The following is a 19,115-nucleotide window of genomic DNA, read 5'->3' as shown; positions in this document are numbered from 1 at the left end:
CAGAAATAAAATAGTGTAGTATATTGGACAAATATAAACTAATTCAACAATGCAACAAATATTTTTAAAAGTACTAAATTGTATTTCTTATTTCTTAGCAAATTTTTGCTAAGAAACATACAATTTGTAGCTTTTGAAGAGACATATAAAAGACGGTTCTCCCTATTATATTTTGTGATCTTCCGGTAAATTAGCTCACTTAGGACCAATCACAGCTTAGTTTATAAACATTGATAATTAGGTTGTAATTTCGACCAATCAGGTTGAATGTTAGGAATTGCCGTGGTAACTTCCACGCATGCGCGGTGGCGACATGAAATCGTACTCCGGATCCAGATTTGGATCGAGCCGGTTGGGAAATGATGTGATTTTGTTGTTCCGCGCTGAAAACAACGATTTGGGGCGTTAAAACTCTACTTTCTCTCAACTAACGACAGATTTCTTGTGTCTCAAATCCTTGCCAACAGAAAAGTTACACGATTTTTGCTCGTAACATTCCCAGGTGTCGTCGGCAAACGTAGAACAACGTTTCCCGTGTTGGTGTGAAGTCGTAACAACATCTGGAAGTAGTCTTGGCTACTATTTCATGGATTATTTCCAAGGAACCGTGTCCCGCTGACCAGGATTTCTTACAAGGATCACCGAAGGTTTCTTTAAGACTCTCCCGATATGGATTCTAAGGCGAAGCGGCCGCTGAGAGTCAAAGTCATCAGTATGGGCAACTCGGAAGTCGGAAAGGTGAGTAAAAATTATCACAACAAAATATCTGGGAGGGGATGTGATAATGAAAAAAGGTGTGAAACTATTGTAACGTAAAAATGTTTGGAATAGGTTTTTGAATGTGGGAGTGAATGATTTGAAATGATCCAGGAAGAGATAAAAGAAAGCCTTTATACTTGTACATATAATAAAATATGATATATCAAAGAGAGAAACAGGTATAGATTGATAAAGGCTACAGTACTAGTATGTCATATTAATATTGTTTGCAACATACTTACTGACATGTGTTCATTCTATCCCATTGGTTGATTAAGTTAAGAATTTATTTTCATGTGTGCTAATCATTAAAAAAATCAATTTCATATAACCTTTTAATAGGCCACAACAATACATTTGATTGGTTACATAATCATCTAGGACTTGGGTAAATTCGCAGAAATATCATAAATTTTTTATGATTTTTCATCAGCCAGGTTATTGTGTACCTGGATGTCTAACCTTCAACAATTCAGACACATTCCTTTTGTTCTTTGACATGATATGATTGTACCAACAATCAGTATGATCTTGAAAAGGTGAAATGAATACAGTAAGTAAAACTTGTTTGATCTGAGAACCAACAAATTAACTTGATCCGAGAACCAACAAATTAACTTGATCCAAGAACCAACAAATTAACTTGGTTCAGCCTAAGTAGCAGTTGTCAGTGCCCATCAACATGTGGTTTCAAGTAAATCCTGGTACTCGTTTGGCTTCTGTTGAAAAGCTGATGACTTCCACATCTAAGCATGACCACATCTGCTCCTTGGGGTCTGAGATGTCAAGCTGGTTCTTGACTTCTGTCCTCCTTTGGGACTTGTTGGGGGGCCTGCGTGCCCTTTTCCATAGACCGTAATCGGCTGCTTTAATTCTGTATTAATTCGTAGACAGACCAAATTGTAATTCAACGCAAAGCTTAATTGCGTAGAACGTAATTCGCCATTTTGATTCTACGTAATACCCTGAATTTTGTTGTAAAACGTGATGGGGAGGCTTCCTAAATTTAGCGTTATATTATGTAGCGGCTCTCAAAATTTAGCGTTGTCGGACCTTCCCCACCCCCATGCAGGCCCTCTTGTTGATGTGAGGCTCTCATGTTACCTGAGGTTATTCTTTTTCTACTGCCTTCTCATCTTTTGTAGAGTATCACTGCTAAAAACTAGGTTTACAAAATAAAACCTAAAACTTTTGTGCCAGTTACACATTCTAGAGATAAAAGACCTGTAACAGAAAAAAATCTCAGTTTGGAAAAGTGTAAAGAAATTTATTAACACTTTAGAGATATGAATAAGAAAAGGAAGATGCAAGACACATGAAGATCTGTATTATTCAAAGCCTAATGAGTAAAATTAACTGCAACATTTCTATAGCTTTTTTTTTCATTAGTTTTTTTCTTTAAACATACACACCAGGGATCTTTCCTGGCCAATCCACAACTGATACTATCAACATAAAGCATCAGTCAACAACCAGCCATTGGTTTGGACAGTCACATAATGGTGACAAACTGTCTAAATTTTATCTCACAAGTGTCACAAGGTCTCAAAAACAGATACCTCACAATTCTCAGCAAAATGACAAAAAAATCTGACATAGCAAAAAAAAAAACATCTATCATTTTCTATTGTCTGTGTTAAAGATATTCCCATTGGAAGATCCCAAACTACAGTAGTTTGGGATCTTACAGTATTGCAGACCTATAGTGTAGATCAGCATGAGGTGATGATATCTTTGTTATTAAGGGCCACCCCTGGTGCAGACATGTGTCTTCTGTCTGTCAACTCAGCAGAAATAGCGGGCAGGTTGCTGAGTACCCGATGGTATGAAAACTGTGCACACATGCAAAAGTTCGTGTGAAAACTGTGTACATCAGCTTTTTCTCTGTGTAAATCGGCCGGCTTTCAAGGGAAAAACTTTATTTGATGTACACAGTTTTCCTACATTCTCATATGTATGCAGTTATTGTACTACATCAGTTTTTTTTTTTTGCCTACATGTAAATCGGGTATAAAACAACTGTAGGAAATACCTTCCGAGGTAAAACTGCATTCTTGCCATTCTCAGGAGAGCATAGAGGAAAAATAGTGCCAGTCAAGACTACTGTATTTGCGTGCAATTGTTTCTTGTTACTTTTTTAAGCATGATACTTTGTGGCCACAAATCACTTGCAAACATCTTGAAGTAAGTAAAAAAACAAACCTTCATTTGCCCAGTCGGTCATAAGTTTTCAAAGCAGACTTCAGTGACAGTGCTTCCAAGGGCAAGATCATGAAGATGTTGGGAAGAATTTGGCAGTATCAGTTTGCACATACCTGAGTAGGTTTTCCTGTCAGGAAATATATACCCGCTGTCTGTTCTTAGTCTTGAGGTCCTGAGGGTCCCAACTGATTAGACAGGACTGGTAGAGATTTGTGTTTATGAGCTGCGGACATTCCTTCATCTGTTGTAGATATAGTCTCTTACTGTCTTAGATATCTTCCCTCACATACATGTAACTGGGGGCCCGCATGCCCTAGCTTTTCCGCAGAGCGTAATCGGCCATTTTAATTCTACGTAGAGCGTAGACGGACCGCTCTAATTCAACGTAAAGCGTAATTGGCGCATTTTGCGTAGAGCGTAATCGCCATTTTAAATTTACGTAATGCGTTAGTTGTAGCCACTTGGAATTTATCATAAAGCGTAATCGAGAGGTTTCCGAATTCAGCGTAATGAACACTGTTATCGAAGATCATCACGGCCCTGGTATATAATATGATATATAATGTATCATTGCTGTTATAGTAAATTAACTAAATTGATAATAGAAATATATCTGTTGAAATTTTGAAAACCAAGTAAGGCCACACCGACTTAATTTTATGGATGACATCCTCTGAAGACCCACAAACAAGTGCGCACGGGCGAATAAAAAAAATCCGGCAAAAAAATAAAAATGCTACTAAACCACAGGAAAACAAAGCTGATATTGTGAATTTGAGGCATTACATAGTGACGTATGTACACAACAAGCCGGCACATGCTGGCTTTTTGCGGAATTTATGAATCGGCACTGTACGTATGTACTAAGTTCTTGAGTCGTGGAGCTTTGGTATAGCCTGGGTGCCGTCCTCCAGAGTTACCACCGGCTCCGCATTGTTGCTAACTACCATGGACTATATATACCCAGGCCTAGAGCCAGGCCAGAGCCTCGGAGGATCTTTTTTTCTTTTTTTTTTTCTTTTTTTGACAGCGGGCGAAAATCAATGCGCGCGTGGATGTCATCCATAGAATTAACTCGGTGTGGCCTAACTTGGCAATTTCAAGTTAAACTAGGACCACCTTGTCAGCCAAAAATAGAAGAGGATCACTCTTTGCACCAATTCTGTCATCGGAGTGTTTTTGTAAGCTTTTAAAGTTCCAAGGAGTTCAGAGTAGGTCAGGCAGTCCCCCAACATTGTTGAGACCTTCGTTGTATACACTGTTGTTACACAGGGGTAACATAATACCAAGTCTATGGTCTAGTTCCCACAATATTGTCGCATTTGAGGGTGTATGTCTCAATCATAATGTCATGGTCAAGGTTATAGTTCTAGGACCTGTCACTCTGGTAGATTGACTAGGGTTTGTTAGTATTTAGCTTAGATCTTATGATCAAAGGCTTGAATTCAGGAATGGATTGTTTATAAAGGATAGTAGGCCAGTCAAGGAAAAAATGTACCTGCTTGACAGTTTCAGTTTTAGTTTGTCAATCTGAAATGAGAAACATTTGCTTGAATTTTGTCTAGCCAAGGGCTTTAGATTTTTCCTAAAAATGGGCAAAAACTATCATTTTTTATGACATTCTGAAAATTTGCATGAATTATTGTTTTACATTACGGCACTCCATGAAAAAGAAAGGTCCAAAATAACTAAAAATGCTTTTTAAAGCACCCAAAAGTCATCAGCTACACATCTATTGAAAGGTTCTACACTTGGGGTAAGTTGTTTGCAATATTGGGGGAGTCTATCTATACTCTAATTGATGTTAAATTGCATTACTTGAACTGAATGTTAAAAACAGATGGAATATCTCAGTATAAGAGTGTTCCTTGCAGGGGTTTAGATGACACATCGCCACAGGGTAAAAGGGGCACTCAGGTCATGGACTCATGGGATAAAATTCCTCCAGGGCAGAAACTCCTACACATTAACCTTCTCCCTGCTGCCTTACAACACAGTATACTAGTAATGTTATATAAATTTGGTACCAAAAGGCTACCTCAGGAGTGAAAAGGTTAAATGATCTGCATGTAGCATTATGTACAATGATGCAGAAAAAAGTATTTCTACCACTGCAGCGTGCAAAATACCTGGTTGCCCAGTTGCCCCGGGCAACAAAATTTTACTTGGGGCAACCTATTTTTGAACCTAGGTAGCCCAGTGTGCTACCTGAATTTTAAGACTGCCCCCCTCCCAAAATCATGCCCACTTTGCTTGCACCACTATATCCGGCAGATGCTTTTTAATTTTAGGTATTGATGGCTATTACTAGTATCAGTTAACTAAATGCTGTTTAGAGTCAAGAAATATTGTCAAATGTATGTAACATTACTTAATTTAAGGAAAGTAGCAACTTATAGGTGGGGCAACCTAAAATTCTGATGGGCAACCTAATTTTTGCCGTAGGTTGCCCGCTAGCTAGGCAACCTGGTTCAAAAAAGTATTTTGTACACTGCACTGTTACCTGTACATGTACTCATTAAAATACCTTAATTGGCTGGTTAGACATTTTTTCTGACATTTTCTGTCCCGAAGTGTCGATTTCAGCCCCATGCCCTTGAACTCTGCCCTCATTAGCTGACACCAAACCCCCAGGAAATGTTTCTCCTTCACCACCCAGTCTTGTAGAGTGAAGAGAAAAACCTGCATGTGGCTTTAAGCCTCCGTAGCAGGCTTATAGAACTGGGGGTTTGGTGATCTTCGGCTGTTTTCTGATTAGTCCAGTTCAAAAAACGGGGGTAATTCAATCAGGCCGGCTATGTTGTCTATATGCAATCAGAAAATAGCACATAAAAGATCTCGAAGACCCTCCAAACCCCCAGTTTTTGGCATGCTATGGAGACTACCAAAGTTTCTAAATGAGTTAGTGACATGGGACACACTTTAATCTAATTACTTCATCCATCTATTTCAACTTAAAGGGGAGACCATACCATTTAAACAAGAATTCAGAGATCTCATACCTCCATGAAATATATGGAGTTTTTGTAAATGACAGACAAACACACGGACAGACACACAGATGCGCCAAAAACAATACTAGTACCTCCATTTTTCATGGAGGTAATATAAAACTAAGGGTGGTTAAGGCATTAAGAAACAAGTATATAGCCTAATAGCCTGCAAAATTGCAGGTTGCTTAATTTTTCTTCTATATTGAAAATGTCTCTGCAAAATGCAGATGGGTATTTCTAACACAGGGTAATGATTTGATGCAGAGTTCTTTGAAAGAAAAAATTACCTTGGAAAAAGTACTGCTTACCTGGGTTTCAGTGCTATACTAGTATAATGCTATATCATAGCAATTTTCAGGCGGATGTTGTTGTTACGGTATGTTGGTCGTTATGGGTTATTAATAATTCAAAAGTCATTTGCATCATGTTAATAGTGTTTTCCCCTGCCCTGGATACACATATGTTTACATTGAGTAATTGGATCATTTATAATGCATACAGTGTCACTCACACACATATACATATTGTATTCTTGAGATTGAAGCAAACCACTTGCCTAGGCTGACCTGAGTCTGCCATCCTATTCTCACTAATCTAGTCAGAAGGAACACAGCTGTTACAGTGGTATATACCCACCTGTCTGTCATTGTACATAGCAGTTACTAAGACCTTGGGAAAAATTGTTTCCTGTTTCCCGATCGACCCCAGAAAAAGTGCTGACCATAGCTTTTCTTTTGATGTACTCTTCGCAAGGGACATAAATTTTTCGAGCTGATTGACCTTTTCTGGCTCCATGATCTGACACCTGAGTGAAGAAACCTGGTACAATCAGTTTTCCAACATTGACATTGAAAATATAAGTGTCCTCATCCAAGTTTTACTTTGTTAAACTGTATTGTATAAGTTGGATCATTAGAGATTGCCAAAGTCTAAGAAAAAAGAAGAAAGAAAAAAAAAGAAGATAATCCCTACCAACCTACTCAATTTTTTTCAGGACTGAAATAGGAAACACAAAAGTAAAGTTCTGCTAGCTAGATCACTTTGACTTTAGAAAGAGAGGTTGTCATATACTATGATATAGTCTTCTACTTGGCATACTGGTGTGTTTAGACAAGAGTCTTACTCCACGCTCTGTTTCCAACATGCCCAGTGAACCCAGACTGTTTTGAAAGGAGAACCACTGAACAGTAAGGTGACAGCTGTGAGAAGTATTTAGCAGAAATGGCGAAGAACTTATCCTTGACCTCGGTTGACCTCACATGTGTAGGTGAAGACTACAGTGAATACTAATGGAAGGTCTGATGCTGTGAAGGTCAGACCCGGTCAAGTCCATTGTCACTCATTTCCTACCTGATAGTGTTCACAGACAAGTCTTAGGAAGTGATGTCAAACTTGTCACATCAGGAGAGAACAGAAGAGGACCTGCAAGGGGGGTCCCGACAACGCTCTACGCTGAATTCGGAAACTTCTCGATTGCGCTTTACGATAAATTCCAAGTGGCTACAACGCATTACGTAGAATTAAAACGCCGAATACGCTCTACGTTAAAATATTAGAGCGGTCCGTCTACGCTCTACATAGAATTAAAACGGCCGATTACGCTCTACGGAAAAGGGCTTGCGGGCCCCCTTAAATGTGTAACAGTGGGGGGGGGGATATAGGCGCTACCAACTGACCCAGTCGATGGGTCTAGACCTTTTCAGCCAAGTGGTTAGAGTGTCTGCCTGTGGACTGGTGCCCGGGTTTGGTCGTGGGTTCAAACCCCGGCCCGGAACAAGTGGGTTTTTATCAGTTTCTACTGCTCGCCTCTGTTTCTTACTCTCACCCCATGGGTCTTACTATAAAATCTTAATCCATAAAGTCAACTTCAATAACGTCCTCTTCATATCCAGCTGTGGCCAGGTTAATCACACGTGCACGGTTGCAGGGCGGGATTTGAACCCAGGTCACCGGGTCCAGACATATGGTGACTTGCAAGTCAACAAGTTAGATATTAGAAACAACACTACAGTACACGGATATATGGTAGTCTAAAGTACCAGCAAATGTTGTGGTGGAGTTTAAAGTTTTGTGGTCAGTGGTTTCTCTTACAGCACTCTACCCAGACGCAAAACTATAGAAATCAGTCTCAACTAGATCTAGAGTTACCCACCAAGAATATATTTTGAACCCCCATTTACATATACAGTACTAGAGTTATCCTGTTTTAAAAAACAATAAAAACGACAAACACAAAAGGTCCTATGCAGTGACATAGTGACCCCCCACGAGGCCCATTTTGAACTTGACCTTGGTCTCCACAGTGGTAACTTGCCTGCCCAAAGACATCAACATCGAACCATGCCTTCAAGAGTTATGCCTCACTATAGCAAAGTTATTTCATAGCCTTCTGACGAAGGCAAATATCTGCTTGAAGATTAGACTAGTCAGTTGCACATGTTACAATTTGCAGCCCAATAAAAATAGCCCCCTGTGGATCTGAGTATGTAACCCCCCCACCTTACCTCCCCCCTCGGGCAGACCAAGGTTAATCTGTCTGAATACAAACACCTGTGCAATGACCTTGGTCTCACCTTCAAACCTGAAGCCTTAGAAATCATCCTAAATTTACGTTACATTTTCACAACCATATGGCATAGTAAAAGTTTTTGACTGTACACATATTACTTCATTGCCTCTTAGTCTAGTAGTACATGTTTTTTTTCAATCTCTGTAACAAGCAATTAAGAAATACGACAAACTTTTGTCACTAAAAGGTTCTAAATCTTGTTATTCTAATACGGTCTCAAGTTTCCCAGCTAATCCGTGGTGAAAGAACGTACCACTCAAGTTGTACAAGCCAATAGCTTTACTGCCATACCAACGACTTAGAAGGAATTCTCGGCTTTCACGTGACGTCACGGGGCTTGCGTAATACAGGCGGCCGCCATTTTGGTGTACCTCGGTGTAGTGCTATGCAGTGTCAAGACGTTGGCACCGAAGCCATACAAGTAATTAACAGCCACACGATAATTCTGCAGTCTTTGTCTCTGTTGGAACCCCATTAGAATGAGAATTTCACATGACGGCTTGTCATCCCTGTCGACAGAAATTTTGTTGGCCGCCTCGAGTTTGCGAGAGTAAATCATCGGCGTTGGGAGGGGAGCCTCCGGGCATAATTTTGTTTACGTACCCGTAGTTGTAGTTTTGCCGTGAAAAAAAGTTTTTGGGTAACCTCTCACAACTTATGCATGAATTAGCTTGTGAACATTGACATTACAATATTAGGGTATCATGATAAGCAGAATCTTAACGCAATTTTAGTGCTAAGATCGGTAATTTTGGGCTGTCAGGGTGAACTCGGAGTTTTAGCACTAAGGCTCAAATTGAGTCAGACTGCCACGTGTATCAAAATAAATTCACTTGCACCGTGTAAACTATTGTTTTGTCGATGTTTAATGGAAATTCCTGGGTGCCATTTCTGCATGTACAGGGACATTTCTGACCTCGGTGTAGGAAGATCACGTACGCGATATCCAGCAGTGTGGCGTCGGGCGGCTTTTGGCGTCAGAAGCCCCGCCCGGTCAAGCCGCCAGACCCGACTGTTTCGCGGCCCGCTTGTTGCGTTCTCTCGCCCTTTCGGCCCTCGCCCCTCCTTCTGTTCTTTGCTTTCGTCCCAATCTCTGTACTTCTTTCTTCCAAGGTTTTTTTAGTAGGGACCCAGGCAACATTGTGTCGGACCCAGGCGGGTGAAGCTTGCCCAGAGTCTTTGGCTATAGTAACTCGCCACAATCTCGGGATATTTCTGTGGCCGTATCCCCGCGGATGATCGCAAAAATCCACAATCTGCGATGTTTTTCGGTCAGTTTTTCTTGGTCCTTTCCTTGATTTGTAATCACCTTGGCACACATTGAAAAGATACACTGTGTTTACCACTTTTTTTGACCCGCAACCAGATACAAAACAATGAACCATGTACATAGCGCATAGGCTACGCGGGGTTGTAGGTACACCAAAATGGCGGATAACACCCGTCGCTAAGGTAGGGTCACGTGACTGAAACCCAAGAATATACCAACAAAGTCTGGTGCATGTACTTTTAGCCATTAGGCCACACCAAGTAATTTTTATGCATGACGTCCTCTGGAGACCCTAAATCTAATGCAAAAGCACAAAAACAAACAAGAAGGGCCAAAAGAACAAAATGTCTAGATTTGAAACATACTATTTAATAGTATTTTTAGGGACGACAAATATTATAGGACACAAGTTGGAATGTACAAAATTGCACGTTGGCAACCTTGCAATATTGTATGGGCAAAACTGTGGCTACATGGAGGCAGACACTTGACGATGCCCGATGGCAATGTTTTCTTCATTTTGCAGCACAGATTTTGCAATCTATGGAACATTTTAGGTGGTTTGGAATGAAAATGGGTACATGACATGGTTTTTCTTTTCTAATATTATACTAATAAGTCCGCAATCGGTTCTTGACTTTTAGGTTTTTTTAAACTTGAACCTAAACATTTTTTCAAGTCCGGAACCAGTCCAGTGAACCAATACACAGCACTAGTTTGGCCTAAAGTAGAGTAGAGGAAACTAATCGCATGTGTGTGTGTACAAGGAAACAAAGCACAGCAAAGGTGCACAGACCTTGCACCTGGCGGAACAATGATGTCTTTGAGAAATGCCTGTTCTCATATAGAGTCTACCTAAGTGATTTCTCTAAGATTTGAAAGCCAGCTGACAGACTTTGGCACTCTTCCATTCACTCAGTTTGTCTGTTTGCAAAGAAAGAAAGACGCTTTGTCCCAAATTTTTCTTGCAATTCCCTAACATGCAGAGTATTCTGTAAAAAAACATACAAGGAAGGGAAAAATACATTGATTTAACATCTGCCAATTTGTGTAATATTTGCATGAAGAATGTTGGAAAAATTAATTTTTTAAAGATAAAAAACACAGAAAACATTAAAAGATTTGTTTTCTGTCTATGATGAAATGTCTTTTTCAGCCGAAATTTCTTTTTCTAACTTGTGATGATAGTCAAACTTGTTGACTGCAAGTTTTGCAAGACTTAAACTAGTACCCCAGCCAGACAACTTGAAGCTATTTACCCAAACTTGTTAACTCCATGGGTTTTAAGGGTCCCAGCCAGGCTAGTCTGACATAATCCTAACAGATCAACAGCCAAATCTCTTCCAAATCTCTCAGCGCATGCAATCCAGCTTCTATACAAACTTCTTGTGGGAATACAATTTTCCTGTCAAAACCTGCTTTGATATTGTTCCAGATAGATAAGAAAACAGCCATACTTGTGGTATCTGTGAACTGACTTTCACGCCCTAAATTGAACTGTAGTAGTAGTAATAGTAGGCATTCGTCTGTCTTGAACTGAGCGATCTGTAAATAAGCTCACTAAAACATTTCGTCAATCAGACCATAGAGTTATAAGGGACCTCCTTGATCAGACATTCCTGTTTCATATTTCTGTACTATATTGTACATGTATTTTTGTTTAGTATTGCTGTTGATATATCTATTTCTCATAGATGCCGCACCACAAAGTAGTATATATTGATATATTGCCGCTGAAATAAATCGTCTTAAAAAGAATCTACAAATGAATCTACATGACTTTGAAGACAATGTGAGGAATTTAATTTTTTCTAGCATGTTGCAAAGACTGAATATTCCTTTTTCCTGACTTCTTTTCTAGGACTGTCATTCCTTTGTGTGAAACTAATGCCCTAACATTGACCACATGCCCTCACCACATGTCACAGGCTAATTGTAACCCTAGAGGACCCGATCCCTACATGTGGCTGACCACAAATGTAGTACAATCTTAGCCAGGCCAAATCATTTCTTTGGTTCTTCAACTTCTTGTACATTTTGAAGGAATGCAAGGCCACACCAAGTAATTTTTATGGATGACGTCCTCTAGAAACCCTAAATCTAATGCGAGAAAATCAAGATGCCTAGATTTGAAACTTACTAATGGACAACAAATTGAATGAGAGAAGTATTCTATTCATCATGAAAACAGCAATAAATCAGTGGAACAGCAGTTGTCGTCCTGTTTCTTTCCTTTCATCACATCTTCCCTTATCGTGACTCTGGTCATAGTTACAGGAAGTGGAATTTCTTTTAACTTTTCAAAATTTTTCTTCTAGAAACGGGCCAAAATCAATGTGCACGCAATCGTGATCCAAAAAAATTACTTGATGTGGCCCAATGCGATTTCAGGGTGGCAAAACCAAAAACCTTTTGGATCACAAATTTCTGTCGCATATTACATGTAACATTATCTGTCATTTTTGAGCACATTTTCATCATTATTTCATACTTGAAGAGTTTGAAATAGCCCCAAATAAAACACGCCACGTAAAGAGTCCCTTTTTTTCGGTACCACTAATAAATACCTAGAACCAGACTAGGAAATTAAACAACATTTTCCATCATTGACATTGCAATGTGTCTCACAGAGATCAGTATTCTTTGGGATAGGCCAGAAAATTGACTTTGAAAATCATATGATAGCATGATCTTTTGAGAGTTAATTTTTTGCATTCTTATTCAGTCATTCTACCCCTGATTTTAAACTTATTTGTCATTTCTTGACAGAAGGTAACTCGGGTTTGTTTAATTTTCTAAGCCCTTTAACCCATGTTTGTTATTATTGTCAGTTAGCTTGACGTTGTTTGTTGACTTGCCCTGGTACATGGCAGAAAACAACAGCTACTGTGGCAGGCTAGAGACAGCCTGGAATTTCACTGCAACTTCTTTTTCAGGACACTCGAAAAATATAGTATAATGTCAATAAAGATGTAATTCCAGCAGGTAACATAAGACAACCACATTAAAATAAACATTGAATTTAAAGAGATCTAATATATAATGCAGCATCAGTAATGCCTGAGGTATGCAGACATCAGATACCCAAGACATTCTACGTTTTTTAAAAGAAAGCCTCCATAACAATGTTTCTTTAAGGTCTGTGGCCACACTGTCTTAATTTTATGGATAACATCCATGCGCACATTGCTTTCGAGGCTCTGGCCTGGCTCTAGGCCTGGGTAGTCCATGGTAGCTAGTGATAATACGGTGCCGGTTGTAACTCTGGAGGATGGCACCCAGGCTACCGAAGCTCCACGACTCAAGAATTCGATACATACGTACAGTGCCATTTCATAAATTTATTTCACAAAAAGCCAGCATGTGCCGGCTTGTCGTATACGTCGCTATGTACTGCTGTAAATTCACAATTCCAGCTTTGTATTCCTGTGTTGTTTTTTTTTCTTCTTCTTTTTTCATGGCTTACAGTCTAAAAGGTATGAAATTGTGTTTTTCAGAGTTGCATCATCAAGAGATATTGTGAGAAACGGTTTGTGCACAAGTACCTGGCTACAATCGGGATCGACTATGGAGTAACAAAGTAAGTGTCTGTGGTAGGAAAGTTGGCATAAAGAAATCTCTGTATAATTTGAAATTCGGTCCTCTTTCCAGTCTTTATATAGTAAAGTACTGCAATTTTACTTGATATTTCATGGTGCATTTCTTCACGTTTCAGCTTCTAATTGCATGGAAACCTTACCTGTTCTGCAAACAAACATGATACAAATGTGTAACTTATGCTGTTCTTTTTTTTCCAGGGTCAAAATCAAGGACAGAGATGTCAAGGTCAACATATTCGACATGGCAGGACATCCAATATTTTATGAGGTAAAGATTATCTTCATCTTCATCTTTGCCGGGGCTCTAAGATATAACCTACTCCTAACCATGTTTGAGGTAGTTTGGCAGTGTTTAGGAGACAACATTTGTCTATGTGTGACAGGGGCTTTACACAGGTGTGACAAGTACAATCAGGCCTCGAAATTAAATTTTTTTCCTATTGTCCCAGCACTGTCCCGAAAGTAAATTTCAATTGTCCTGAAGTAAGGATGAACTGTCCCAACCTGTTTTTCAGGAAGTGAACTTGAAGTCAGCTCTATTTTGTTTTCTTTAATTGCAGAGTTAACGGGAAATTTTGGGGAGCTATTTCCGGAGCCAAACAAAAGAAGGGCTGACATTCTGATATTATTTTTCTATTGTCCCAAATATGTCCCAAATTGTATTTTCAGTTGTTCCAGCTTAAATTTTAGTGGTCACTGGCCATCGGGACACCGTTAATTTGTCTTGTCTTTGGGGTTAAGGTAGCCAACATCAACTTGCTGATGATTCTGCTACACTGTATTGGGCTGTAGAATTTGGACCATCGCACACCGGGGCATGCCCCTACTCTTTTTCGAAAGGTGTAGTGTGATCTTAAATGTACTCGAGGTGTGGCTCTCCTCAAACACGGGACCTATCTGAGGGACATCCCTAACCGAAGCTAGGTACTCATTTACACCTGAGTGAAGTGAGGAAATTTGTGTAAAGTGCCTTTCCCAAGGGCACAAGATAAGTGACATGGGTGGGGATCGAACCCTGGACCTCTAGGTCCCGAGTCGAACGCTCTAACGCTGCGCCACATGACCCCACACATAATTTCGAGCCCTGTTAATTTTCATTTTCCCCAGGTGAGAAATGAGTTCTATAAGGACACCCAGGGAGCCATCCTGGTGTACGACTGCTCCAGTAAGGAGAGTTTCGAGGCGCTGGACACCTGGTTAAACGAGATGAAGAGAGAGATTGGCAACCCTGCTGAGATCGAGAATGTGGTGTTCTGTGTCTGCGCCAACAAGGTGAGACAGTGTCAGACTCTGTGGATCACAACTGTTTGGTTTGGAGCTCTTAACAGTAGAGCTGCATGCCTGCTGCTTCCCACTGCTTGAGGGGACCAGCGAGCACCTGCGAGGTTCCTAGGGGGATCTGGAAAAATGAACCTTTTGAAATGGCATTTCCAAAGAAAAAATTAGAGATAACTTTTTATTCAATGATAGAGTGAGTTTTTCTACAATTCCTGCCCTGCTGGTGATACGAATCAGTCGATATTTAAAGAAAAATCTTGGACCTTTAGATAAAAAGTGGACCAAAAAGTGGACCTTTGAGCCTTGTGGGGGGGTTTGTCCGAACCTCCCCCTGGCTACGGGCTTGAGCTGTGTACCTAAACATATTTACAGTGAATGTGGAATAGTCAATTACTTCCTGGATTCCTCCATGTACTACCCATGTACTCCTGACTTGAACATGCTAAGTAATCCACTGCTTTCCCTGCAACCATCTCTAGATCTACTGGACAAGCATACACACAAACCCACAAACATACCCCAAACAATACATGTACCTCCATACATATACCCAGAGGTAAATGTGTATGTATGGATCCGAAGCAATATGTAGTACCAGTAGTGCTGCTTTCTCTGCTTACATTGTAGCTCTCAGCATTTGGGAAATAACATGAGAATTGAACACAAAGACTACTACCTGTGGACTAGATCCTCACTGTAGTGATTGCACAAAGAAAAAAAACAAGAAAATCCCTACCTACTGACCCTAATTTTCTTCTAGGCCTTACACTGTTGTTCTCTTCCCTTTAGACTGACAGACAGAAGAGAACAGTAGATGAGGCTGAGGGGAGGATATGGGCAGACACGCACGGCTGTTACTACTTTGAGACATCGGCACAGACAGGAGAGGGCATCAATGAAATGTTTCAGGTGAGGTCTTAGTGAGGGCCTGCATGGGGGGTCCCGACAATGCTCTATGCTAAATTTTGAGGGCCGGTTACGTATAATGTGGTGAATTCAACAAGCCGCCCCCTTACGTTTTACGATAAATTCCAGGTAACTACAACGCATTACGTGGAATTAAAACGGCAAATTACGCTCTATGCAAAATGCGCCAATTACGCTCTACGTTGAATTAGAGCGGTCTATCTATGCTCTACGTAGAATTAAAACAGTCAATTACGCTCTATGGAAATGGACATGCGGGCCCCTCTTAGTGTCTTCTGTCTTCATTTTGCCAAGGAGGATGTGTTTTCACTGGCATTTTTTTTTACCTCCATGTACAGAGGGTTTGTTTTCAGTGTGTTTGCTTGTGTTTCTGTAGTTGTTTCCATATGCTAGGTACATGTATGTCAGGAACACTGCATTAGATCAAAGGTCCAAGAAAAGGTTATCGCATTTCCTGTCTTCAATTTCCTGTTGTATGCATGTTTGTTGCTTTATGGGAGACAGTGGGAAAATGCTTAGATGGAAATCAGCGAGAAATTTACTATAATGAATAAAACTAAAAATTCACAAAAACTTTCACACAGTGGTATGAGATCTCCATTTCTTAACTGTTTTTGATGAAGTAGAAATTCTAAAACTCATAAAATTATGGATGGATGTGTGTATAAAACTTTATTGAAGGCAGCTGCTCTATTTCTATTATAGTCAATATCACAATGCAATATTGTGTACATCTCTAAACACTTTGATGGCTAACTAGACCTTTACCCCATATTCCTCTTCAGACGTTATTCTCTACGATAGTTGAAGCCTGTGAGAATGGCGGGAAGCCTCCCTCCATCAGCACCAGTCTGGGGTACACTAAGGAACAAGCCGAGGCCATCCAGAGACTTAAGAACAGCAAGTCTGACTGGGAGAGACTAGGACTCTACCCTGGGTCTTCTAAGTCAGTTCCTTCCTATCGTGAAATTTCATCTGTGTTTGTAGTGTTTTAGGCCTCGAAATACTGGGTGCATGTGCACCTTAGTGCACCCATAATTGGAGTGTGGTGCACCCAATTTTTTTCTGTGGGTGCACTGGTGCACCGAAATATATTTGTAGATAGTTTTGTACATATTAGCTGTATAATAGTATACAGGATATTCTTGGCATCAGTGTCAGAAAAATAATAAAATCTTTGTTTAAAGTTAAAACTTTTGTTTCAACACAAAAAGCTCTCGACCAGTCACTCTGGTCTTCCTCAGTAGACTGACCCAGTGAGGCTTGTTATGTGACTTCTTTGAAGTGTGACGTCAACACTGGGTCAAAGGTATCTGGTAGACTATGGCGGCCCCCGTCACGTCCTTCCTACACTGTCTGCTGTACGATTGTCCATGAATGACTTGATATGTAACCATCCTTTTACAGTATACTGCCATTTGACATTAACAATGACACTTACAACACTTGGTGCACAACTATTCTCAGAAGCAACTCTTCTTTGTTATTTATTTATTGTCAAATATTTGATGTTGTTTTCACATGTGTTGGTTGTGATTCATTGCATGTCACCAAAATGTATCTAAATTTCTACTTATTTATTTTTCCAGGGATGAGATCAACAAAGCCTATAGAAGACTGGCCGTGTTGCTTCATCCGGACAAGAACGTGGCACCAGGCAGCGAGGAGGCCTTCAAGATCCTCGTCAGCGCCAGAACAGCGCTGCTACGAGGGAAATAGCCCCACCTAGCAAGCTCAGGAAGAACTGCAACAGTTGACACATGATTCTGCAACAAGTTTAAACTGTCATTTCCAGCACACACAAAAAATTGTACAAATTTTTTGTCTTCTTTTTTTGCAATTTTTACAATTTTTTTATGTTTAATGTTACAGTTCAAACCTGTTACAGAATGACTTCTACTAACACAGATGAACTTTCAAGCTAAGTTGTCAAGTGTTGGAAGGATGCCATTGGAAAAGTGGATGATGCTGAAATAGTGCCACCTAGTGATGACTTGGTGAATTACACTCAAGAACATTGACTGTTACATGTCTATTGCATATACTGTGACTGTTGTATACACTTCTATTTGTGCCACTTTTTAGTAAGGCCACAGCAAGTAATTTTTATGGATGACGTCCTTTGGAGACCCTAAATCTAATGCGAGAGGGCAAAAAAAAACAAGAAGGGCCCTAAAAAACAAGATGCCTAGATTAGAAATATACTAGGAGACAACAAATGTTAGGACACAAATTGAATGAGGTAACACAGTGTAAGAAGCAAGAAGTCTTTTATTCATCATCAAAACAGGTGGAACAGCAGTTGTTGTCCTGTCCTGTTTTCGCGTTACGTGTTTCACGTCAATCTGGCAATTTGCGGCACTGTCGTGACTCTTTGGTCATAGTTACAGGAAGCGGAATTTCTTGTTTTTTTTTCTAGGAACAGGCCAAAATCAATGCGCGCTCGGACGTCATCCATAAAATTTACTTGGTGTGGCCTAAGGAGAAATTGCTATATTGTTGGAAAACAAGTGAACTGAAGACCATTGTTATGACACTATGTTGGTAAATGTATATATATATATATAGGTATTTGTATGTACAGAAGTATATTGTATCTTTGAAAAGGTTGACTTTCTTTTTGAATATGATTATTGGTCAACTAGGGGAATGTGTCAAAACTTTGGTGTACATTTACTTTTGTATAGTATGGCCAAATCAACAAAGAAAGTAACAAAAAGAAACATAAAAAATGGTACATTTTAACTCAAATAAGTAAACATGGGATATGTTTTCTCAAAAAAATTCAGCTGGCTTCAAAGTTCTTACATTTTGAGTATTAAAAATTCTATGATTTGTTGGCTTTTTGATCCAAGGGGTTATATGGTATGGTGTATATAATTTCAGTATAATATTAACTTTGTTGATGCTATGTAAAAATAGCTGTAAAGTAAATGTGAACTAATGACAACAACACTTCAATGTTGGTCACCACCATTTCATACCAGTGTTATTGTACATAAAGAAATTTGGTTTCTTTTTATCTAATAGTATGTAAGTTGTTCAGTGGTTTGCTTATGTTCACTGATTAAAGAAAATATGGCCACAAAACTTGTAAGTTTTCAGAGTGTTTTTCTCTCCTCTATGATATTATGTAAGACAACAAGAGCCCAAGATGAGGTTAGTAATAATAGTATACAGCATGTTATTACTCCGTGAAGGAGGTCAGGACCTCCGGACGGAGTGTTGTGAAGAGTCGTTTTTTCGTGTTCGCAGTCAAAACACTGGGTTCTCTTTGTGTAATCGGCATGCAATTTTATACGCCGTCTGCGGGCATGCCCGTGTTGATGCACGAATGTGTATTTTTGCCGTTGCTGCTTTCGTGGTCAATGTAATATTGCAGATGCACCCCTATAGTTATGAGGCAAATTGGAATGGTCCAGAAAAACCCGTTGTTTGGAATAGCAGTGGGGGGGGTGGAACTTCAGGCAGATGGTGAGGGGCCGATAAGTGGTACCACAGCAGTAACACTCCCGGTG

General features: G+C 39.8%; 1 protein-coding gene across 1 annotated transcript; it reads left to right on the top strand.

Moving 5' to 3' along the window:
* Positions 1–319: 319 nt before the first annotated feature.
* Positions 320–17,395, top strand: LOC109476348 (dnaJ homolog subfamily C member 27-like). Its single transcript, XM_019777275.1, has 7 exons — positions 320–738; positions 13,291–13,373; positions 13,591–13,660; positions 14,500–14,664; positions 15,460–15,579; positions 16,383–16,543; positions 17,187–17,395. Exons 1-7 carry the CDS (start codon positions 670–672, stop codon positions 17,314–17,316), a joined length of 798 nt encoding a protein of 265 aa, XP_019632834.1. The 5' UTR covers positions 320–669; the 3' UTR covers positions 17,317–17,395.
* The last annotated feature ends 1,720 nt before the right edge of the window (positions 17,396–19,115 follow it).

The sequence above is a fragment of the Branchiostoma belcheri genome, unplaced genomic scaffold (genome assembly GCF_001625305.1).
Source record: "Branchiostoma belcheri isolate BF01 breed outbred unplaced genomic scaffold, Haploidv18h27 scaffold37, whole genome shotgun sequence".
NCBI lineage: Eukaryota > Metazoa > Chordata > Leptocardii > Amphioxiformes > Branchiostomatidae > Branchiostoma > Branchiostoma belcheri.
This window is presented reverse-complemented; position numbering and strand designations above follow the sequence as displayed.